This window comes from Pseudorca crassidens, chromosome 4, assembly GCF_039906515.1.
Source record: "Pseudorca crassidens isolate mPseCra1 chromosome 4, mPseCra1.hap1, whole genome shotgun sequence".
NCBI classification, from domain to species: Eukaryota; Metazoa; Chordata; class Mammalia; order Artiodactyla; family Delphinidae; genus Pseudorca; species Pseudorca crassidens.
The window spans coordinates 75,383,979-75,409,596 of record NC_090299.1 but is presented as its reverse complement, the minus strand read 5'-3'; the positions used below and the strand labels follow the sequence as shown (position 1 = coordinate 75,409,596).

The 25,618-nt window shown below is 44.8% G+C and overlaps 1 protein-coding gene across 6 annotated transcripts in view; it reads right to left on the bottom strand.

Annotated features, from left to right (window-relative positions):
- The window catches only part of CRACD (capping protein inhibiting regulator of actin dynamics), a 314,918-nt gene that overhangs the window by 38,159 nt on the left and 251,141 nt on the right, over positions 1-25,618 (bottom strand). For 5 of the 6 annotated variants that reach the window (XM_067736076.1, XM_067736080.1, XM_067736082.1 and 2 more), the window contains 4 exons: positions 22,509-25,251; positions 6,709-6,899; positions 5,895-6,057; positions 3,061-3,968 (listed from right to left, as the gene is read on the bottom strand). In XM_067736076.1, coding sequence (XP_067592177.1) covers positions 3,808-3,968; positions 5,895-6,057; positions 6,709-6,899; positions 22,509-25,251 — 3,258 coding nt within the window. In that variant the 3' untranslated portion in view covers positions 3,061-3,807. Of the gene's footprint in view, positions 1-3,060; positions 3,969-5,894; positions 6,058-6,708; positions 6,900-22,508; positions 25,252-25,618 lie in introns of those variants that run through there. The other variant, XM_067736077.1, reaches the window with a different exon arrangement.

Here is a 25,618-nt window from a genome sequence, read left to right as displayed (position 1 = left end):
GGCTCTAAATGCTTATTACCTTATGGCTGACCCCACTAACGCTGGACACTGTTTCCTACCACTGCCAGACTTCCTCACAGTCCCCCCATCTTTTGGTCAGTTGCTCCCAAACCACAGTCCCTTCCAATTTGAAGTGAAACATGTTGTTATGCCCACGAGAGAGTATAGGAAGGCACCTAACAGGCATTTCAACTGTGGTAGGAGGTGAGTGCTGCCCTCTACCAAGACCCACAAGGTAGAGATTTCCGCAAACACAGAAAGGGGATTGAGGCCATAGGTGGCCCAAAAGAACATATCTTCTGCTAGGTTTTAGACCCGTGTGGATTCATCTTTAATGTATTAACCACCTGGAGCTCTTGCTAAATGCACATTACAATTGAGAGGGCTGGAAGGAGGGGGGCTTGGCTTAGCCACACTGGAGACTGAGGCAAAAGGAAAAATCAGTAATACTGACCCTGTCTTTATTTAAAATTTTGATATTTGTTCATCATGGAATTTGCGTTAACCTTGATTTTTAAAATATTGCATTAAAATAGCATTCCTCTTGATTACTTGGTTTTTTGGCACCCAAGGCAAGTGCCTTGCTCACGTCACTCACTTTGCCCTTGTCTGGCCTCGTGAGTCAGTAGGTCTGGTCTGCGGCCCTAAGCTGCGTTTCTCACATGCTCTTGGCTTGTGCCCATGCTGTTGTTCCATGGCCCACGCTTTGAGTAAAGAGGTTGTAGGATCATTTTGTCTGAGATGCCAGACCATTCAATTCCAGTTTAGGATTGAGATAAACATTTTATTTGTCCCTACTCATTATTTTTCTCCAAAAACATCTAGTTAAAAGTATAATAAGGTACCATATAAAATGCCTTGAAATTTTTCTTTCTCAACAAAAGCTTTGTATAAATATAAGCTTTCTATAGATGGTCATTGAAATCAGTAAAAACTTCAGCTTGAAATTCCATCAGTGCCGAAGATCTTGTGGGTATTTTTTATTGAAAGATCTTTTTCCTTCAATAATGGACATTTTACATTAAAACTTTATACAACCAAAATCTCAAAATAATAATAAAATCACACTAAGGTATTTTTATTGTTAAGTCTCTACTTCATTTTATTGTTGATAAAAATATTGCAAGACAATTGTAACTCTAATGTTTCTGCTTTAAAATAAGCAATTAAAACTAAACATCACAAGAAGAGACAATGAATACATACTACAATTTGCTAATAACTGGCTAAAATGATAATTTAATAGTAATTAATGTATAAGAAACAATTGCACTTGAAAAATTAAAAAAGTAAAGAAAAAACCTCTAGTTTTGTAATATGTCTTATGAACAGAGGTTAATCATCTATAACCTTGCCAGGAGAAGTGTATGTTTGTTTAAATTAAAAAAAAAAAAAACTTGTGTATTTAACTAGTAATCATTCATTTCTTTTAAGTCTTGAATTTTTTATATGCTTTATAGAATTTCCCCCATAGTTTGTTGATCAGAAAAGACTGCAACACAACTAAAGCAAAATAACACTTCATTGGTATTTAGTGCAAAGTAGGAGTAGTTTTTACATGAAATATTAAACATGTAGCCTTTAGAAGTTGTTGGAAGTAAGTGTTATGACTTACTTCCAGTATACTTTCCTCAGTATTACTCTTAAAAAAGATTTTGATGGAAATTTTTTAACTGAGGTATTTCTCCTCCTTTGTATGGGATCAGTGGTAGGTAAGCCAGTACAGAGTTGACTTGTCTACTATTCTTTGTTAATGATCTGATTTATGCACCTGTTCTCTGCCATTACTGTGATATTATTCAAAGCTGACAGGATGACAGAAGAAGACAATGCAGAAGAATTAATGTAGCAGTATAATTCCAGGGCTCTAGGTGGAGAGATTCCTATTAAGAAGTGTTATATTAGTGAGGAAATCATTGAAACTAACAAATGTCTACATATTTGATTTAGAAATGAACATCACTGTGGAAAACATGCAGTGGAATATTAATTGCTTCTCATAGCCATAAAAAAAGTTAACGTTCCATTGATTCTTAACAGTCTGAGGGTCCACTATATATAATATTAACTCCAACTTGCAAAAGTACAACTATCCACTTCACCACACATGCCAGCTGCTACCATGAGGCTGAGCCATCGTTTCCAGAAAGAAAATGCCTTGTATATGGTAAATAACTTTGCTGTCATCCTTTCTTTAAGGTACATAATAGTGTAACAGCACACTGTCTATTGAGTAAGCATAGAGGAAAATGATACTAATAAAATACTAATGTGTTTTTGTAGGAGAGGAGAAAAGGATGTAATTCCTTCCCCTGCTGTACTAGGCAAAGGATTTGTACTTAGATTTTGAAGTCAGGATTGAAGAAAAAGGTAATATGCCAACACCACGAAATGTAGGTTAGTACCAGCAATGTGTGGGTTTGCTGTATTTCTGTGTGTCATGTAAAGCAAATTTAGGGAAATAAAAGTGAACATATGTGGCTTTTAAATTGCCAAGTCCTTTTTTTTATCACGTGTATAACAACAAGGCCACTTAAAACTCTGAGATGTTTTTAAAGGTAGCAAGGTGAATGCTCTACATTATAAATGCTATTGAACATTTGACTCTAAATATGAATTACTTGATTATGGTAAAGAAAGAAACTTCCCACAGGAAGTCCTTTAGTACAAAGACTTCAAATCTTGTCTTACTGTTAACTTTCCCTAAAGATTTAAAAGATTTTCAGAGACATGTAATGTCAATAAGACTCTTATACCCTGTAATAAATGGCTGGTTTGGGGGGGTTGTTTTATTATTTTTCCTGTCTCACTTTTGCTGCTTTGGGTGACATGAGCCTCCCGTTCAGAGTTTTAAAATCTAGATTACACTAGAAGCAGTGTGTCCCACACTTCTCAACCTCTGTGATATACCGGAAGTATCTGAAGAGTTTTTACCAGAATATACACATCTGGCCCCATCCTCACAGGATCTCTGATGATTGAGTAGGTCTGGGAGGGAGCCTGAACTTCTTAAGAACAACTGCACTAGATGGGGATTCTCAGAGACAGAGAATTTGTAGCTTCTTTTTTTTTTTTTTTTTAATCATTTTAAATAAAAATGTTCCCTAGGAGCCAGCTGGGCCAAATGGTTAACGTGTCCTTGAGGAGAGTTGTGGTATAACGGGGCCCGTAGCTCAACAGTGCGGTAGAAGAGTCAATGGACTCGCTGTCTGTGTTACAGTTTCCTGTTGGGGCAAAATCATGAGAAGCAGACATGGGCAAAGAGTTGGGAGCCAGACTTTTACTTGCAATTCCCAGTTACTCACTGCATTCAGGCAAATGGGCACTCTTGTTTATATAAGATCCTTTCACTATTACTACAGAAAAGGGTAGAAATCCCCAAGCACATGGTAAATGGTTTGGAACAAAGAAACAGGAGTACAGAATCGAGAAAACTATTACAAAGATTGGCAAAAGTACATGTTCTGAGTGGTGTGTGGGTGTACGTGTGTGGAAGGGCCATGGAATGGGTGTGGCAGGCGCTCGTGAGAAGTTCTCAGTCTGGAGATTTTGCTTCATGTGGTCCCTAGGACGGAATTTTCTCTTTAGAATTAGGAGGACCTCAAGGCACCAGGACCTAGGGCTGTGCAAATACACTCTTTACAAGGAACACCACCAGTTCAGTTTCTGAACATTATTTTAGAGCCTATAAAACATGCTGCTTTTCCCTAGCTTCGTTTCTTTCTTTACCTCATATAAAAAATAAATAAATAAAAAGGGCAAGAGAAGAGCCAATAACTGGCAGTAGGAATGGATAAGAGTCACTCTTTACTTAATAATCTGTGGACAGTCGCTCCAGGCCTTGGCTTTCCTTTTGGCCAAAGCCAGCCAGGCTGGTTCTGTTGACACGGGGGCAGCGTCTGGGGTAGAGAATCTCTTTGTGACTTCTTTCACCAGTGGTGCTGGGGGAGCCGAATCAGAGATCTCCACTAGATTGCATTTTGAAGGAAAAGGAGAAAGGAATAAGTCAGAGCCACATTTTGATTTAGCAGAAGTATGAGATTCAGAAAGGAAAACCCAGTGAAACACTGGGTATCTTTGGCGAGAAGAATTAGAGAAAGAAAGCTACGTGATCATAACTGTTACATACAGAATTATGGTGATCACAGTGCAGTCAATTCTAATTTCAGAGAATTTCTAGAAACCTAATTTTCTCTGTGCACAGAAGCTATGCCTGTGTAATAATAAGAGGTAAATTCTGTGATTCTAGGCATACAACCAGTCAATTTCATGAAGAAAAAGCTTAAACCAAGTAGTTTGAAGTTTGAACCTGTTAGCTGGTGAGGTTAAAAGCTACCTCCTCTACCAAGCATGCCCTGGGTCCCTCCTCCCTCTGAGGCCCATGGATCCTGCCAGCTCTTATCACTCAGACTCCTCTGACAATTCCTTTGCATCCTATCACTATTTATCAGACCTTAGAGGCTTTGTGTGGTGAGCGTCCCTTTGTGTGGTGAGGCTTTGTGTGGTGGAGCCAGCTCTGAATTGCATCAACCCTTTGGTACTTCTAAGAAACCAGGCAGACAGAGGTTGATCTCTTTGACTTTGGAGCTTTCACTATTCTGCAAGAATTCTCTCTTGACACACACCAATATGATGTTTAGAATCCTTAATTCCTGAGTATAAGATCAAACGAAATAATGCCCTTGGAGGTTCTTGAGAAAATGCTCCAAAGTGGTTTTCAAATATAAAGTTTTTTTCTCCTCACCAAATAGTAAATATAGCTTTAATAGTGAGACCTCTTTACATTTCCAGACCTCAGCTAGCAGGTATCCAAGGCATAAAAAAATCTTGGGTCCAGAAGTTGGGTGTCCTCTGAGGAACAGGGCTGCCTAGTGGGAAAACAGATGCCCTAATAACCCCTGAGAGGAAGTTCTTTCAGACCCTCCATCCTCCAAGTGATATGTAACACAGAAATAGTTACAAACATCATTGGATCATTTTATCTTTTAACAGAATAAAGAGTTTTTTTTAACGTGCATGTGTCTCCTATGTGTCATGAACATATAAACACTGCTGTTGTTAATTAACATCAAGGACTTAGAGCACAACAACTTTGCTCTGTAAAGTCACACCTGGGTCAGAAATTTGCTGTCTGAAATCACATCAGTGAGAAGGGACCAGGGACCACCCCACTTTTGCCTGGAGCATCTGAGCCACTTGGATGACCATGATTCAGAGAAACAATTTCCATTTCCAACTGGAGCACAGCTCCAGGTAGGGGTTTTCCAATACAGCTTCCTCACATTTACCTTAAGTTTGTGGTGTCAAAGGAAACAGGCTCCTGAGTCCACTTTTCAGCTCAGGCTTGATACCAACTACTTTGCTTTGAGTCACTGCTTCATTTAAATTTTACCTAAAATTCACCCTTTCCCCTGAATCCTAATATAATGTTATCTCTTGTTTTGTTTAGAAGGTTCTTATGGTGTGCAGTCTTCCTTGCTGCAGGAAGTTAATAAACCTAATTTTGTTGGACTACAGGCAGTGGAGTTGGAGAGGGCTCATATCACCTTGTTAAAGGTTCAGGAAGAGTCACTTGATATCACATTAGTAGCCTGAAATTAGCCATGGTTGGGAGTATTTACACCACAGCAAATACTACAAATCAGAGGTCTCTCCACTCCCTGAAGAACTGATTGTTAAAAGTTTATCATCACACCACTGATAGTGGGTGAGTTTCTGATGATCTTTATCAGACGAGCTTTATCACTGTCAGAGTTGATGAATGGGGTTGTGAGACAGCTTGTGCTCTGAAATGCCTAAAATGCTGTGCTAGTTATGACGCTAGAGGAAATAAAACACACCCTAAGAAGAAAAACTTTTAAGTACGGTTAAATAGAAATGGACCTGTTCTCTACCTGTCACAGATGTAGGAAGAGTGTTGGCCTTTTTCAGCTGTTCTCGGCGCTCGAGCCTGGACGCTGCTGTCTCTGGCTTCTTCTCTTCTGGCTGAGTGGTGGACTTGTGCAGGGAACCAGCTCTGCTGACACTGCTGCTTCCAGGCTGCGGGCTGACACTGACCTGGATGGACAGAGAAAGTCAGGGGGAGACTGACCATGCAAGGCAAGGCCTTGGAGGCTTCCATTGGCCAGCCCCCATTCTCTGGTCCCAGAGGAGGGGCCAGACTGCAAGGGGGAGCAGTGTGTGCTCAACCACCGAGCCGCTCAGTGCACATGTCCCGAAGAGGGGACGTTACATACTCTCCCAGAAGAGCCCTTCAAATTAACTACACCGTCAGGGCCACAGAGCAAGATTCCTAATTTCCTCTCGACTCACTGCTCAAATAAAATGCTGCTTGTATTTCTCATATAACCTGTGTGAGCGGATTCTGCCAAATCAGGCTAACCGAAGAGCATAAGGAAACCAAATTTCTAACCTAAAACGCCTCCTTGTCCTAACAGTGGTCAGCTTATTGCTCTACTGTCTAAGTATTCTCCACCACTCTCAGCTAGCCTTGTTTTGTTATTGTCGTCTTAAATCCTGTGAACTAAAAGAGCCAAGCTCAGGAACTCCCTGGCGGTCCAGCGGTTAGGACTCGGCCCTTTCACTGCCGGGGCCCAGGTTCAGTCCATGGTTGGGGAACTAAGATCCCGCAAGTTGCGCAGCGCAGCCAAAAGAAGAGAGAGCCAAGCTCAGGAAAACAAAGTTAGAGCTGAAGGCTAAGCTACTTACGTTTTCTTTGGAGAGCTTTTCGGCCTGCTTGGCCTCCCTGGCTTGCTTCCTCTCCTCTCGAGTCGCTTGCTGCTCCCGAAACCCCTTCTGCTTTTGCAGTGCCAACGTTATCCACAGTGGCTGCGCGGTTTCAACTTTCTCCGCAAGTTTGGAGCTGTCTAAAGAGTGTCTGCTCTGAAGCGTCGGCTTTTCTGTGGGAAAAATGACTGTGATATTGTGATGTACAGTAAGAAATACATATTTGGTCTTTGTCTCTGTTTCTGGCACAGAACTAAAACCCTTGCAGTTTCCTAAGTGATGAGAGCATAAAGGTGTCTTCTGTTCTGCTAATGAGGTAACTTTTGGAAAGCACCTAAAGATGGAGGTTGGTTGCCAATAGACCCAATCATGTGATTAGAGGGTTAGAACTTTTAGTCCCACCCCCAAGCTCTCGGGGAGGGGCGAAGGGTTGGAGGCTGAGTTCAATCACCCATGGCCAATGATTTAATTGATCACGACTATGTGATGAAGCCTCCATAAAAAGCCAAAAGGACTGGTAAGGAGAGCTTCTGAGTTGGGAACACGTGGAGGTGCTGAGAGAGTGACTAGCTCCAAAAGCATGGAAGCTCTGTGCCCCTTTCCCCATTCATCTCTTCCATCTGGCTGTTCCTGAGTTGTATTCTTTATATATAAACTAGTAAGTAAAGTGGTTCCCTGAGCCCCTCTAGCAAATTAATTGAGCAACATAAATTTGCAATTGGCATCTAATTAGATGGGGGCAGTCTGGTAGGACTGAGCCTGTAACTTGTGCAATCTGATGTTATCTCCAGGTAGAAAGTCAGGACTGAAAGAAGTGAGTTGAATTGACACCAGCTGGTGTCAGAGAATTGTTTGGAGGTGTGGGCATCCACCCCCCACATCTCCCCAACAGAGTCAGTAAAAAAATCAGATGTGCGTTGAAACTAACTACTCCCTTGTCTCAGTCCCTCATCCCCTAAAGCTTATGACAGTCATCAGGCCAAGAAATAGTCAACTATCCCTTTCTAACACAAATACAGTGCCAATACCTGAGTGACTCCACTGGGTGGGAAAGTAATACATTCAATCAGTGGCAAAAAAACAGGAGCATGTGTCTCCCCTCAAAATGGAAGAAAAAGTAGTCTCAAGTGTCAAAAAACCTCAGGCCTACAGAGGACCCAGGTAGTTATTTGATTCATTGTCCTGCTTTTATTTATTGCTTTTTCACATTTTTTTTCAATGGAAACTTCTCCATGTCCCCACCCACCCCCCTCCATCCAAACAAGTGGAATCCCAACGTATGAAAGAGGAAAAGGGGACACTGCAGCCTAGTGGGGCTGCTGAGGGCACCAGGACTCTGAGGAACACAGTGGGAAGCTGTGATTTTGGTCCAATGCCCTCATTTTTGCTTTAAATTTTTATTTATTTACTGGCACACTGGGTGGCGTGTGGAACTTCCACAACCAGGGATAGAACCCGTGCCCCCCGCAGTGGAAGCGTGGAGTCTTAACCACTGGACCGCCAGGGGAGTCCCCAGTGCCCTCATTTGATAGATGTGAGTACTTGGGTCCATAACCATCAACTGCAGTGACCACGGTCACCCAGCACTTAGTGCACGGGCTGAAGCCTGAGCCTAGGACTTCTGACTTCCAGTCTGTGCTTTTATTGTGGTGGACTGTCTTGCCTATGCAACTGGGGGCAACAAACTTCCCAGGTAGATGGGGTCAAACACTGAGTAGTAACTGGGCTCTGGAATTGAGCAGACCTGGGTTTGACCTTATGTGACCTTAGAAAAGCTACTTAACCTCTCCAAGCTTTCATTTTCTAATCCATAAAATGGAGATGAGAATGGCACATGCCTCATCAGGCTGATGTGAAGATTAAAAGAGGTCCTCGGTATGAAAACATTTAGAATAGTGCTTGGCATGTAGTAACCGCTCTACAAAAGTGAGTGTTCTTGTTATTTATGTCTGTGAGACAATGATCCCCACTCCCCTTCTACTCCCCAAGTAAAAATTATGCGCTTTTAGAGATAACCATTCTGGCATTGGCAGTGAATCCTTTACTATCTCCAAGGGAAAGGGCCCATTCTAGTCCTGTTCTTTGAAACCAAACAGAAGTCTACACTTTGTTCCAGACCTTACCACACAGGGCTTTCAGTTAAGTGAACTTCATATTGAGGAGAAAGAACCAAAATAAGTTCGAATTGGGAATTCAAGCACAAACATTCAGGCAGATCCTTAATTTTCTACAGCTCTTAGATCTGTAATGCTGTACAAAGAATTCATATAATGAGCCTTGTGAATTGTAGTATTCCTAACCAAATAAGGGTTCAGTTATGATCTAACATAGGAAAGAAAACCGACACATTTCAGAAGTATATTTTTAAAAAACTAAAACTGAAACTGAAAGGAGTTTTTGACTAGTTAACCAGAACATCAAAAAATATTTACCACTTCGAGCATTCTACTTAACTGAGAAGCTTTACGTACATTGGAACGAAATGAGTTTCACCTTTTTACTCAAGGGCTGTGTAACACGTGTGCAAAATGGCTAAAAACCAAATTCCCCAGATCTAAGTGATTTCCATTTAAAGCAGTTATGTAAAAGAGTCTCACCTGAACTTGCTTGGGAAGGTCATTCAAGCAACAGGCCAGTTTCCTGCCAACAACTTTGACTGGGTTTATCACAAGGGTCGAAATACCTTTAAAGCATAATTGCCTAAACTTACAGTTGACGAAAATAATTTGAAAAGATAAATCTCTAGCCAGATTTTTATCTTCTTAGATCTGTAGTTTGAATAGTACATCCTGGAGTTATGGACCAGATTCTTTGAAAGGCTGTCACATAATATGTATTAAGGGCCTAACGGGTCTGGATTGTAGTTGGGGATCAATAAACAGAAAACAGGATGTTAAAATGGGACCCATGCCTGAGTTTCAGCCAGGGATGCCCCCAAAGGTCGTAACAAATAATCAATGGCACTTCCTCCTGTGTTCTGAAGTGATGTGCTTGATCACCTACTCAGGACACCAAAACAGCCACCTCAAGGTCCTAGGAAAATCAGAGCTGAGGCAGAAGCAGCCAGAGTAGAGAATTTCTTTGAAATACATTGTTGGAGCATGGTGTGTTCCCACGTCCTCTCCCCAGCAGAGGAAAGGGGGCTAAGCCAAGTGAGAGAATCTCTAATGAGAGCACTCAGATAAACTCCCGGAGTCTGTGGGGCACAGACTTGAGGTTCTGTTTGCACCAGGAAAAGTCCAAAGGCAAGGACGGTGGCTGCCAGGGGCCTGTAGAAGAGGCGTTTGTGCTGGGAAGACATCTGTTACTGAGTGATGCTTGAGGTTCAGGTGCTAGCCATGTGGATGGGGGAGAGAGGGGCAGTCTGGAGGGGAACCAGGGACCCAGGGCTGCCTGGAGGAGGCACCACTGAAGTAGGGGAATTGCAGGAGGAGAAAGAGCCCAGGTGGCACATGAGGGGTCTGAGGAACACACAGAAGAATCAGCACTGAACATCCCCCAAGAGCAGTGAACGTTGCTGCCTCACCTCTCTCCCTTCCTTTGCTCTAGCTATGGAGCCTGTTTCTGGGCCAGGAGGAAGGGCAGAAGTCGACCAGGCCTGCACCCCCACTTTAGGCATTTCAGCCCAAAGCAGGCCAAATTAGGAGGGAGACACTTAGTTTGAAATACTGTTTGGAGTTTGATTATGACACTGGAGGCAGCATATAAATTACTAACATGAGATAGTTGTTACTAAAGGTGCCTAGAGGACTTTTTACTATCAAAAAGTAACTGAAAAGATAGAACTCCAACTCAACAACAACTAAAAATCCCAATTAAAAAACGGGCAAAGGACTTAAATGGACATTTCTCCTAAAAAGACATACAAATGACCAACAGCATATGAAAAGGTGCTCAACATCATTAATCATCAGGGAAATGCAATCAAAACCACAATGAGGTATCACCTCACATCTGTGAGAATGGCACGTGTGTGTGTGTGTGTGTGTGTTTATCTCCCAGAAAATAACAGGCGTTGAACAGAATGTGCAGAAATTAGAACGCTTGAGTGATGCTGGTGGGATATAAAATGGTGCAGCCACTATGGAAACAGTAGGGTGGTTCCTCAAAAAATTAAAAATAGAATTACCATATGATCCAGCAATTCCACTTCTGGATATTTATCCAAAAGAACTGAAAACAGGATCTAGAAAAGATATTTGCACATACATATTCATAGCAGTGCTATTCACGATAACCAAGAGGTGGAAGCAACCCAAATGTCCATCATCAGATGAATAAACAAAATGTGGTGTATACATACAATGGGATATTATTCAGCCTTAAATAGGAAGGAAATTCTAATAGATAACTAATGAGAACCTATTGTATAGCACAAGGAACTCTACTCAATGCTCTGTGGTGCCCTAACTGCGAAGGAAACCCAAAAAAGAGGGGATACAGGTATACGTATAGCTGATTCACTTTGCTGTACAGCAGAAACTAACACAACATTCTAAAGCAACTATATGCCAATAAAAATTAATTTAAAAAAAAGGAAATTCTGACACATGCTACAATATGGACAAACCTTAAAAACATTATGTTTAGTGGAAGAAGCCAGTCACAAAAAGACAAATTCTGCATGATTCCACATATATGAGGTATCTAGAGTAGTCAGATTCATAGAGACAGAACGTGAAACAGTGGCTGCCAGGGGCTGGGGGAGATGAAAACGGGAGTTGATTAATGGATACAGAGTTTCAGTTTTGCAAGACGAAAAAGTTCTGGAAATTGGTTGTACAACAGTGTGAATGTAGCATTACTGAACTATACACTGAGAAATGGTTAAGATAATAAATTTTACATTATGTATTTTTTACCACAATAAAAAAAACTTGTAAAAGTGACTGAAAGAATTATGGGGGGGAATCGGGAAGACGGCGTAAGAGTAAGAGGCGGAGATCACCTTCCTCCCCACAGATACACCAGAAATACATCTACATGTGGAACAACTCCTACAGAACACCTACTGAACGCTGGCAGAAGACCTCAGACTTCCCAAAAGGCAAGAAACCCCCCACGTACCTGGGTAGGGCAAAAGAAAAAAGAATAAACAGAGACAAAAGGATAGGGACGGGACCTGCACCAATGGGAGGGAGCCGTGATGGAGGAAAAGTTTCCACACACTAGAAGCCCCTTCGCGGGCGGAGACTGCGGGTGGCGGAGGGGGAAGCTTCGCAGCCGCGGAGGAGAGCGCAGCAACAGGGGTGCAGAGGGCAAAGCGGAGAGATTCCCGCACAGAGGATCGGTGCCGACCGGCACTCACCAGCCCGAGAGTCTTGTCTGCTCACCCTCTGGAGCGTGCGGGGCTGGGAGCCGACGCTCGGGCTTTGGTCGGAGCGCAGGGGGAGGACTGGGGTTGGCGGTGTGAACACAGCTTGAAGGGGGCTAGTGCACCACAGCTGGCCAGGAGGGAGTCTGGGGAAAAGTCTGGACCTGTCGAAGAGGCAAGAGACTTTTTCTTCCCTCTTTGTTTCCTGGTGCGCGAGGAGAGGGGGTTAAGAGCGCTGCTTAAAGGAGCTCCAGAGACGGGCGTGAGCCGCGGCTAACAGCGCAGACCACAGAGACGTGCATGAGGTGCTAAGGCTGCTGCTGCCGCCACCAAGAAGCCTGTGTGCGAGCACAGGTCACTATCCACACCTCCCTTCCGGGGAGGCTGTGCAGCCCGTCACTGCCAGGGTCCCGGGGTCCAGGGACAACTTTCCTGGGAGAACGCGCAGCGCACGTCAGTCTGGTGCAACGTCCCGCCGGCCTCTGCTGCCACAGGCTCGCCCCGGATCCGCACCCCTCCCTCCCCACGGCGTGAGTGAGCCAGAGTCCCTGAAGCAGCTGCTCCTTTAACCCCATCCTGTCTGAGTGAAGAACAGACGCCCTCCAGCGACCTACACGGAGAGGCGGGGCCAAATCCAAAGCTGAGCCCCGGGAGCTGTGCGAACAAAGAAGAGAAAAGGAAATCTCTCAAAGCAGCCTCAAAAGCAGCGGATTAAAGCTCCACAATCAACTGGATGTACCCTGCGTCTGTGGAATACCTGAATAGACAACGAATCATCCCAAATTGAGGAGGTGGACTTTGAGAGCAAGATTTACTATTTTTTCCCCTTTTCCTCGTTTTGTGAGTGTGTATGTGTATGCTTCTGTGTGAGATTTTGTCTGTATAGCTTTGCTGTCACCATCTGTCCTAGGGTTCTATCCGTCCGTTTTTTTCCTTAAAAAAATTTTTTTTCTTAATTATTTTTTATTTTTATAACTTTTATCTTACTATATTTTATTTTATCCTTTCCTCTTTCTTTCTTTTCTTCCTTTCTTCCCTCCTTCCTTCCGTCCTTCCTTCCTTCCCTCCCTCCCTCCCTTCTTTTCCTTTCTTTCTCTCTCTCTTTCTTTCTTTCTACTTTTTCTCCCTTTTATTCTGAGCTGTGTGGATGAAACGCTCTTGGTGCTGCAGCCAGGAGTCAGTGCTGTGCCTCTGAGGTGGGAGAGCCAACTTCAGGACACTGGTCCACAAGAGACCTCCCAGCTCCACATAATATCAAACAGCGAAAATCTCCCAGAGATCTCCATCTCAACACCAGCACCCAGCTTCACTCAACAACCAGCAAGCTACAGTGCTGAACACCCTATGCCAAACAACTAGCAAGACAGGAACACAACGCCACCCATTAGCAGAGAGGCTGCCTAAAATCATAAGTCCACAGACACCCCAAAACACACCACCAGACGTGGACCTGCCCACCAGAAAGACAAGATCCAGCCTCATCCACCAGAAAATGGGCACTAGTCCCCTCCACCAGGAAGCCTACACAACCCACTGAACCAACCTTAGCCACTGGGGACAGACACCAAAAACAACGGGAACTACAAACCTGCAGCCTGCAAAAAGGAGACCCCAAACACAGTAAGATAAGCAAAATGAGAAGACAGAAAAACACACAGCAGATGAAGGAGCAAGATAAAAACCCACCAGACCTAACAAATGAAGAGGAAATAGGCAGTCTACTTGAAAAAGAATTCAGAGTAATGAGAGTAAAGATGATCCAAAATCTTGGAAATAGAATAGAGAAAATGCAAGAAACATTTAACAAGGACCTAGAAGAACTAAAGAGGAAACAAGCAACGATGAACAACACAATAAATGAAATTAAAAATACTCTAGATGGGATCAATAGCAGAATAACTGAGGCAGAAGAACGGATAAGTGACCTGGAAAATAAAATAGTGGAAATAACTACTGCAGAGCAGAATAAAGTAAAAAGAATGAAAAGAACTGAGGACAGTCTCAGAGACCTCTGGGACAACATTAATTGCACCAACATTCGAATTATAGGGGTTCCAGAAGAAGAATAGAAAAAGAAAGGTACTGACAAAATATTTGAAGAGATTATAGTTGAAAACTTCCCTAATATGGGAAAGGAAATAGTTAATCAAGTCCAGGAAGCACAGAGAGTCCCATACAGGATAAATCCAAGGAGAAACATGCTAAGACACATATTAATCAAACTGTCAAAAATTAAATACAAAGGAAACATATTAAAAGCAGCAAGTGAAAAACAACAAATAACACACAAAGAAATCCCCGTAAGGTTAACTGATCTTTCAGCAGAAACTCTGCAAGCCAGAAGGGACTGGCATGATATATTTAAAGTAATGAAGGAGAAAAACCTACAACCAAGATTACTCTACCCAGCAAGGATCTCATTCAGATTTTATGGAGAAATTAAAACCTTTACAGACAAGCAAAAGCTGAGAGAGTTCAGCACCACCAAACCAGCTTTACAACAAATGCTAAAGGACCTTCTCTAGGCAAGAAACACAAGAGAAGGAAAAGACCTACAATAACAAACCCAAAACAATTAAGAAAATGGTCATAGGAACATAACATATCGATAATTACCTTAAACGTGAATGGATTAAATGCTCCAACCAAAAGACACAGGCTTGCTGAATGGATACAAAAACAAGACCCATATATATGCTGTCTACAAGAGACCCACTTCAGACCTAGAGACACATACAGACTGAAAGTGAGGGGATGGAAAAAGATATTTCATGCAAATGGAAACCAAAAGAAAGCTGGAGTAGCAATTCTCATATCAGACAAAATATACTTTAAAATAAAGACTATTAGAAGAGACAAAGAAGGACACTACATAATGATCAAAGGATCGATCCAAGAAGAAGATGTAACAATTGTAAATATTTATGCACCCAACACAGGAGCACCTCAATACATAAGGCAAATACTAACAGCCGTAAAAGGGGAAATCAACAGTAACACATTCATAGTAGGGGACTTTAACACCCCACTTTCACCAATGGACATATCATCCAAAATGAAAATAAATAACGAAACACAAGCTTTAAATGATACACTAAACAAGATGGACTTAATTGATATTTATAGGACATTCCAACCAAAAACAACAGAATACAGATTTTTCTCAAGTGCTCATGGAACATTCTCCAGGATAGATCATATCTTGGGTAACAAATCAAGCCTTGGTAATTTAAGAAAATTGAAATTGTATCAAGTATCTTTTCCGACCACAATGCTATGAGACTAGATATCAATTACAGGAAAAGATCTGTAAAAAATACAAACACATGGACGCTAAACAATACACTACTTAATAACAAAGTGATCACTGAAGAAATCAAAGAAGAAATTAATAAATACCTAGAAACAAGTGACAATGGAGACACGACGACCCGAAACCTATGGGATGCAGCAAAAGCAGTTCTAAGAGAGAAGTTTATAGCAATACAATCCTACCTTAAGAAACAGGGGCTTCCCTGGTGGCGCGGTGGCTGAGAGTCTGCCTGCCGATGCAGGGGATGCGGGTTCGTGCCCCGGTCCAGGAGGATCCCACATGCTGTGGAGCGGCTGGGCCTGTGAGCTATGGCTGCTGGGCCTGCGCGTCCGGAGCCTGTGCTCCACAACGGGGGAGGTCACAGCAGTGAGAGGCCCGCGTACCGCAAAGAAGAAAAACAAACAAAAAAAACAAACAAAAAAAGAAACAGGAAACATCTCGAATAAACAACCTAACCTTGCACCTAAAGCAGTTAGAGAAAGAAGAACAAAAAAATCCCAAAGTTAGCAGAAGGAAAGAAGTCATAAAGATCAGATCAGAAATAAATGAAAAAGAAATGAAGGAAACGATAGCAAAGATCAATAAAACTAAAAGGTGGTTCTTTGAGAAGATAAACAAAATTGATAAACCATTAGCCAGACTCATCAAGAAAAAAAGGGAGAAGACTCAAATCAATAGAATTAGAAATGAAAAAGGGGAAGTAACAACTGACACTACAGAAATACAAAAGATCATGAGAGATTACTACAAGCAACTGTATGCCAATAAAATGAACAACCTGGAAGAAATGGACAAATTATTAGAAAAGCACAACCTGCCAAGACTGAACCAGGAAGAAATAGAAAATATGAACAGACCAATCACAAGCACTGAAATTGAAACTGTGATTAAACATCTTCCAACAAACAAAAGCCCAGGACCAGATGGCTTCACAGGCGAATTCTAGTAAACATATAGAGAAGGGCTAACACCTGTCCTTCTTAAACTCTTCCAAAATATAGCAGAGGGAGGAACACTCCCAAACTCATTCTACGAGGCCACCATCACCCTGATACCAAAACCAGACAAGGATGTCACAAAGAAAGAAAATTACAGGCCAATATCACTGATGAACATAGATGCAAAAATCCTCAACAAAATACTAGCAAACAGAATCCAACAGCACATTAAAAGGATCATACACCATGATCAAGTGGGGTTTATTCCAGGAATGCAATGATTCTTCAATATACGCAAATCAATCAACGTGATACACCATATTAACAAATTGAAGGAGAAAAACTATATGATCATCTCAATAGATGCAGAGAAAGCTTTCGACAAAATTCAACACCCATTTATGATAAAAACCCTGCAGAAAGCAGGCATAGAGGGAACTTTCCTCAACATAATAAAGGCCATATATGACAAACCCACAGCCAACATCGTCCTCAATGGTGAAAAACTGAAAGCATTTCCACTAACATCAGGAACAAGACAAGGTTGCCCACTCTCACCACTCTTATTCAACACAGTTTTGGAAGTTTTAGCCACAGCAGAGAAGGAAAAGAAATAAGAGGAATACAAATCTGAAAAGAAGAAGTAAAGCTGACACTGTTTGCAGATGATATGATACTATACATAGAGAATCCTAAAGATGCTATCAGAAAACTACTAGAGCTAATCAATGAATTTGGTAAAGTAGCAGGATACAAAATTAATGCACAGAAATCTCTTGCATTCCTATACACTCATGATGAAAAATCTGAAAGTGAAATCAAGAAAACACTCCCATTTACCATTGCAACAAAAAGAATAAAATATCTAGGAATAAACCTACCTAAGGAGACAAAAGACCTGTATGCAGAAAATTATAAGACACTGATGAAAGAAATTAAAGATGATACAAATAGATGGAGAGATATACCATGTTCTTGGATTGGAAGAATCAACATTGTGAAAATGACTCTACTACCCAAAGCAATCTACAGATTCAATGCAATCCCTATCAAACTACCACTGGCATTTTTCACAGAACTAGAACAAAAAATTTCACAATTTGTATGGAAACACAAAAGACCCCGAAGAGCCAAAGCAATCTTGAGAATGAAAAACAGAGCCGGAGGAATCAGGCTCCCTGACTTCAGACTATACTACAAAGCTACAGTAATCAAGCCAGTATGGTACTGGCACAAAAACAGAAATATAGATCAATGGAACAGGATAGAAAGCCCAGAGATAAACCCACGCACATATGGTCACCTTATCTTTCATAAAAGGAGGCAGGAATGTACAGTGGAGAAAGGATAGCCTCTTCAATAAGTGGTGCTGGGAAAACTGGACAGGTACATGTAAAAGTATGAGATTAGATCACCCCCTAACACCATACACAAAAATAAACTGAAAATGGATTAAAGACCTGAATGTAAGGTCAGAAACTATCAAGCTCTTAGAGGAAAACATAGGCAGAACACTCTATGACATAGATCACAGCAAGATCCTTTTTGACCCACCTCCCAGAGAAATGGAAATAAAAACAAAAATAAACAAATGGGACCTAACAAAACTTCAAAGCTTTTGCACAGCAAAGGAAACCATAAACAAGACCAGAAGAGAACCCTCAGACTGGGAGAAAATACTTGCAAATGAAGCAACTGACAAAGGACTAATCTCCAAAATTTACAAGCAGCTCATGCAGCTCAAAAACAAAAAAACAAACAACCCAATCCAAAAATGGGCAGAACACCTAAATAGACATTTCTACAAAGAAGTTATACAGACTGCCAACAAACACATGACAGAATGCTCAACATCATTAATCATTAGAGAAATGCAAATCAAAACTACAATGAGTTATCATCTTACACCAGTCAGAATGGCCATCATCAAAAAATCTAGAAACAATAAAGGCTGGAAAGGGTGTAGAGAAAAGGGAACACTCTTGCACTGCTGGTGGGAATGTGAATTGGTACAGCCACTATGGAGAACAGTATGGAGGTTCCTTAAAAAACTACAAATAGAACTACCATATGACCCAGCAATCCCACTACTGTGCATACACCCTGAGAAAACCATAATTCAAAAAGAGTCATGTACCAAAATGTTCATTGCAGCTCTATTTACAATAGCCCAGAGATGGAAACAACCTAAGTGCCCATCATCGGATGAATGGATAAAGAAGATGTGGCACATATATACAATGGAATGTTACTCAGCCATAAAAAGAAACGAAATTGAACTATTTGTAATGAGGTGGATGGACCCAGAGTCTGTCATACAGAGTGAAGTAAGTCAGAAAGAGAAAGACAAATACCGTATGCTAACCCATATGTATGGAATTTAAGAAAAAAAATATATTATGAAGAACCTATGGGTAAGACAGGAATAAAGACACAGACCTACTGGAGAACGGACTTGAGGATATGGGGAGGGGGAAGTGTGAGCTGTGACAGGGCGAGAGAGAGGCATGGACATATATACACTAACAAATGTAAGGTAGATAGCTAGTGGGAAGCAGCCACATGGCACAGGGATATCGGCTTGGTGCTTTGTGACCGCCTGGAGGCGGTGGGATAGGGAGGGTGGGAGGGAGGGAGATGCAAGAGGGAAGAGATATGGGAACATATGTATGTGTATAACTGATTCGCTTTGTTATAAAGCAGAAACTAACACACCATTGTAAAGCAATTATACCCCAATAAAGATGTTTAAAAAAAAAAAAAGACAGGAATAAAGACACAGACCCTACTAGAGAATGGACTTGAGGATATGGGGAGGGGGAAGGGTAAGCTGTGACAAAGCGAGAGAGTGGCATGGACATATATACACTACCAAACTTAAAATAGATAGCTAGTGGGAAGCAGCCGTATAGCACAGGGAGATCAGCTCGGTGCGTTGTGACCACTTAGAGGGGTGGGATAGGGAGGGTGGGAGGGAGGGAGATGCAAGAGGGAAGAGAGATGGGAACATATGTATATGTATAACTGATTCACTTTGTTATAAAGCAGAAACTAGCACACCACTGTAAAGCAATTATACTCCAATAAAGATGTTAAAAAAAAAAAAAAAGAATTATGCCCAAGATATTATCCAAGAGATGGGGGAAAAATGAGCAAAACAGCCAAAAAAAAAAAAAAAAAAAAACAGTAAATAAAACAAGGTTTTGCTAAATTCTATGGAATTTTTGAATAATTTTTTTGAACAAATATATGACTATGGTCATTCAGTCCAAGAAGTAACATTAGGAACATTAATGTAAAAAGTGTTTCTAGAGGCTTAATTACAGCATTTTACAAATACCAGGTGAGAATTACAGCAAGAAGTCCTAGGGTAACAAATGGGAAGATCATTTAACCCGGGAAAGAACTCCTCATCCAGGTTTTACCACTATGAGGAACAGGCAAGTCACCTAACTTTTTGGATGTTGATGTCCTCATCTGTAAAATGGAGCCAGGACAATGCACACGTGCTGTGAGATGAAATGAGATGGTGTAAACAGAAGCCCTTTGTAAGTGATTAAGCACAAAGGATTACTGTTGTTGAAATTTTCCACAACAGTAAAATCCCTAACTTCAGTCAAGGTTTTAAAAGACAGAGAAGTTCTTTGTTAATCGCATAATCTTTTTAATGGGGGAGTTCAAAGTGTCTAAAGTTTTATTTTGTGACAATGCTTAAACCTATTCTCTTTCATTCTAAACTCACTGCATGAGGAGAACCACAGCCAGCCCACTCAAGTTCCCCCCTCTAGGCTCTGGGGAGACGAGCAAGTGTATCCTGGCATCTAATCACTGCTCCTGTAGGTCACTTCTTGGGAGAAAGGACCACTTAGTATCTGTCCTACCCACTGGAAGGAGGTGAGAATCTCAGCATGAGATGATATCTGGTGATATCTATAATCAAAGCATAGGAGGACAGACACTGGGGGATTATCATTGCTATTTCCATTCCCACTGGAGTGGGTTCAGTCAATGCCTTCCCAGGGCCTTGGGCCCATGTACTGGTCCTTGCTGACCTCTACCTAGGGAATGGAGACCCCTTTCTAAATTGGTGTCTCCAAAAAAGGGTGTATGTGTGCCTTCAAGGATGTGCAAGGCAATTCACTGAGAGTGAAGAAAGAAAAGATTAAAATTTCTATTTACCTATTTTAAAATCCAGAAATAATAGAATCGAGCTTTTCTAATACTGAGTACCCAGATGCAGACACCTCACTCAGCCCATGTATCAGAAGGCTGTGTATAACCAATGGTATGTTTAAGGACTCCGGAAGCGGGGAGGGATGGAGATGGCAGAGTAGGAAGATGTAGAGCTCTCACCTCCTGCCACCAACACATGAAAAATACATCTACATGCAGAACACTTTTCATGGAACCCTAGCTGGAAACTGGCAGAAGAACTTCTATCAACCAAAGTTGCAAGAAAGATTTCCACATGACTGGGTAGGATGGACAAAAAGGCATAGGGTTGGGACCCCTGCCCCTGAGAGGGATCTGAAAGGAAGAGAAGGTCGGTATGGGTGGACCCTTGCCCTGGGGAGCCAGCAGGTTGAGCCACAGACTGGGCATCCCAATCCTAGTGTTGTACATGGAAGGAGACAAGTCCCCTTGGCCGCCGGGAGAACCTCTGGGACAGACAGAAGGGCTGGAGAAGCCTAGACTCTACTCGTGAGGAGTGTGCATGCACTGGTTGGTCAACAATCATGGTGGAGAGAACTCTGCACTGGTGGCTGCCACCTTGCTGCACTCCCCAGTCTGAGCTGGGTGAACACCCCAGCCCCACTCACTCCACACCACCGCTTGGCGTGAGACCTGGGCCAACTGGCCCCCTGGGGAAAGACTCAGTCTAGCTACACAGAGACACACTGGGGGCCCTGGGTGTGATCCGGTGGGGTGGTGGTCACTGTCAGTGTGTGCTCAGGCGGCCCCACAGGAGCATGCCGCAGTTTGTCCCCCAGCCTAGCAAGAGCGCCCCACCCACTCCACACTGCAGCTTCGCTCTGGATCTGGGGCAGACAGGTCCCGGGAGAAAACGGCCACAGAGGCAGCCCGTGTTTCTGGTGGCAGCACAGCCATCTCAATTCCTGCAGCCACAACACCCGGGTCCCCAGCCTACTCCACGCCACAGCCTTGCACCAGATCGAGGATGAACACGACAGGGGAAGGGACGTAACCCTGCGCTGCGTCTGAGCAGAACCGCGGACGCCTACAAAGGAGGTGCACAGGTCCTCTGGACGTGTGGGCCTCACTTGCCTCAGCAATCCTCTCCTTTGGGGCAAGGCTTGGTTAAAAAGGACGATAGTGTCTTCCATAAGGCAAGTAACCAAACCAACATCTCTGGGAAACAGCTGTTTTCTCTGCAAAAATCACCCCAAACCTAAACAATTACCTAAATCTTCCCTAAAAAACCTGAGGGGAGAATTTCTCTAAGAAATACGAGTAACTTCCTGGGCTATGAACCACACGTGACCACCTACTCTGCAAAACAGAAAAGAAAAAGTATCAGGTGAAGGTTCTTGGGGCCCCAAAGCCAATCCAGGTGATCACCATGCTGCCCCAAACATCCAGCATGAAGAAACACTAGGGGCAGAGGCAGGAGTAACGGTCGCTCTAAAATTTCCGTATCGGAGGGCTTCTCAGTGGCAAGCTGGTGGGGTCAGGATGTATATGTGGGCATTGTGCATTAAACTGAGACAAACTTGATTATACACACAGAGGCTCCTTAGGGGGGCTGTCCAAAGCCCCCTAACTTCCCACCTGGGTGCCGCTAAGTGCCCAGAGACAGAACACAGACACTGGTCTAGGAAACTCCAGTCTTTGCTGTCACTGCACAGGCCCCTCATAAAGAGTAATGACATCTGCATTAACTTGGACCACGTTTCAATTTCCACTGCCAATCGAAAGCGAAATCGGTCTCTGCCAGCACCTCCAACTTATTACTTGGGTAAGTAAGGATCATTAACGGTGTGGACTGCAGACACGCAACAGTCAGTCCACATTTCCAAAACTGTAAAGAAAAGTAAACAGCCTCAGTATGATCCATGAGTGAGGGCCCCTGGGGAACTGGGCACCAGCCTCTAATTAAAGGAAGTGCTCCAACGCCAGCTCCGGGGGCTACTTCTGGCCCTGGGCACGGACAACAGGCTGGACAGAGGCAGAGGTTCTGCAACCTACGGTTACGCACCTTTCCTCCCCGCCTCGGGTGTCGCGGAAGGCTTTTCCTGCCGGGCGGCAGACGGCGCCGGGGAAGCTGGCTTCCTCTCTGTTTCCACCTCTTCCTCCTCATCCCGCTTCTGGTCCTTCCTCTCCTCAGTCGGCGGGGGTGAGGGCGTCCGGGGGCCCCCGTTGTCCCGGCCCTCCTTGCATGGCTCGCCGGGCTCCGGGTCAGGCTTCCCCGCCCGGCGAGCCAACAGCTCCACCAAGTAGGGCCTGCTCAGCTTGGAGATCGGGGAGGACGGCGGAGTCTGGCCCGCGGGCTTGGGAGCCAGGGCTGGCTTCTGGGCCAAGGGCGTTCTGTTTGCTGCCCTGTCCTGCTCTGGAGCCGGGGGCCCAGGCTGGGCTGCAAGAGGAGAGTGGCTGGGAGGGCTTTCAGCAGAGTCCTTCCAGGGCGCCGGGGCTTGCTTCCTCTCGGTGGGGAGAGACGGGCCATGCTTGAGGGCCGCAGCCTCTGTCTCTCTCTCTCCAGCTGTGCTCCCCGGAGCTGACGGCACCCCATTGATACTGTCCCCCGTGCTGCTGTGCCTTTTCTTCTTCTTTTGTTCTGTTTGTTGGTCGCAGTGGAAGCGCAAGGAGTAGTTGGTCCTTCTCAATTTTATTCCAAAAGGGGAAGCTTTATCCTCCCCACCTGGCATCACGGGCTCCGGCTTTCCTGCTCCACCTGTGGTCTCGCTGTCCGAAGTGACCACGGGTTCTGCTTGGGCCACTGCTTTCTGTGGAGGGTAAGGAAGGCTTGGAACAAGGAAAGATGGAAGGTCTTTGGCAAATTTGCACCCCTCCGTGGTGTCCGTTGGCTCCTGGTGTGCCCCCGGTTTCTCTGCACTCTTCACGGGCTCTTTAGTATCAGCAGCAGGGAGCTGGGGCCGGGCCTCTTCGCTGGGACCCGGCTGGGATCTTTTTCTAACGCTTTCCGCTTCCGTGTTCTGTTTGGAGATCTCCCCGCCCCCATCAGAGAATTTCTGCCAGGCAGGCTTAATGGAGAACTTTGCATTTACCGGCGGGGTCCTCCGGAGGTTCCCGCGGGAATCACATCGGCCCCTGGGCGTGTGTTCATCACCCGGCCGAGACTGGTCTCTCTCGCCGCGCTGGTCACTCTCTGCGTTCCTCAGGATTCTGGACCGAATGGAAGCCCATTCAGCGAGCGCGGCCGCGCTGCTCGGAGACTCCTGGGAGGGCCTGGTCTTCCCACTGCCTGCCCGGGGGTCGCCTGGGGCTCGGGGTGGGTTCTCCAGGGCGGGGACATCCACGTGCTTCTTTTCTTCTGACAAGCCCAGGAGGGACTTGCACGCCGTGTCCTTGATCTGGCTCAGGTTGACGGCCGGGCCGCAGAGCTGGGCTCCCGTGACCAGAATGGCCGTGTGTGGGATGCTCAGGGACGAGGGCAGGGCGTGGGAGGCCGGGCTGGCTTTGGGGGCCTTTGGCTCTTGGGGACCAGAGGCGAGCCCCTCATCTTTCATGGGCTTCACGGGGCTCAGATTGACTTTGGGGAAGAGAATTTGTTTCCCTCCGGATGACACCTGGAAAGTGTAGGGTCTGGGCATGGTCTGCCTCTCATCTACCTCCTGCCATCTGAGCTCCTCCACCTTTCTGTCTGTTTCTGGAGCGGCAGCTTCTTTCTTCTCTCCTGGAGCCAACGCCTCTTCCACCTGGGCCTCTTGTTTCTGGGGCAGCTCTGCGTTGGTTTCTTCCCTCTTTTCCCGCCATCCACAAGGTTGATCCCCGGGAACATCCCCCTGCTTTCCGGCCTGCTCGCCTGATGGCTCGGTGGCCTCTGGGCTCTGCTTCACCCAAACACTCGGCTCCTCAGAGTTTTCTCTTGGCTTCTCGGGTGTCAGATGTTCTTGTTCTGCTTTCTCTGCAGTGTCGCTCTGAAGTGGGCTCCTCAAGCCCCGTTTGTGGTCCAGCAGCGGCTGATTCTCCTCTTCCACTCTCGGTGCTTCCTGAAGCTTCTCTTCCGCTTCCTGCCTCTTCTTCGCCTCCGCGTCCTCCTGCCGTCTCTGCGCCTCCAGCTCTTCCTGCCTTCTGAGCTCCTGCAACCGTTTTTCCTCCGCCGCCTCCTCCTCCCGCCGCCTCTGCGCCTCCAGCTCCTGCCGCCTCTCCTCCTCTTCCTGCCGCTGCTTTTCGGCCGCCCGCTGCCCCTGCTCCTCCAGCCTTCTGAGTTCCTCCAGTGCTCTCTCCTCCTCTTCCCGCCGCAGCTTCTCGGCCTCCTGCCGGCTCCGCGCCTCCAGCTCCTCCTGCTGCGCGCGTCTCTCCAGGCGCCGCGCCTCTTCCTGCAGGCGACCCGGCTCCTCGGCTCCCAGGCGCCCTTCTTCGTCTTGCTCCCTCCGAGCTGGGCCTGGGCAGCCCGGCTCTTCCGGACTCTGCGCCTCCTCTTCACGCTGCCTCTTTGCTGCCTCTAGCTGGACTCCTTCCTCCTCTTCCTCCCCTTCCTCCTCCAAGAGCTCCTCCTGCCTTCTTTTCTCCTCCCAAAGCCTCCTCTCCAGGGCCTGGAGCCTCTGCTCTTCCAGGCGTCGCCTCTCTGCCGCTTCGGCCTTTTGCCGTTTGCACTTGGCCTCAAGTTCTTGCCAGTATTCTTCTTGGCGTCGCTTCTCTTCCTCCGAGTCCAGCGCCTCTGGCTCCTCTTCATGCCAGATTGGCTTGTCTTCTCCAGGGTGCCCATTCTGGTCTAGGGACAGCTGATGCGGGAAGCCACCTTGCTCGTTCTGTCGATCCTAACATTGGTAAGGGAAACAGAATTAGCTTTCCTTGTGCACAGGCTACCATTACAATCCTACTCACAATGTGGGTGGCCCTCCTAATCTCAAAAGTTGGGGCAATGTTCCCCTCTCTACGCAGAGACAGGTAACCTTGGGTATCCCTCACACCAAGAGTAAACTGGGGGTGGGGAAAAGAATTTCATCTTTGTGTTTCCTCTCTACATGTCATCCTCAAATTCTTTTTTTTTTTAATACACATGAATAATCATAGGAAAACTGGTAGTCCAGCATTAGAAAGGGGAGGAAAAATGCAATTTGTGCTTCATCAACGTCCCCTGAAACTTGTGACTGAGAAGTCTCCTCTAATCAAACTGAAGAAGCT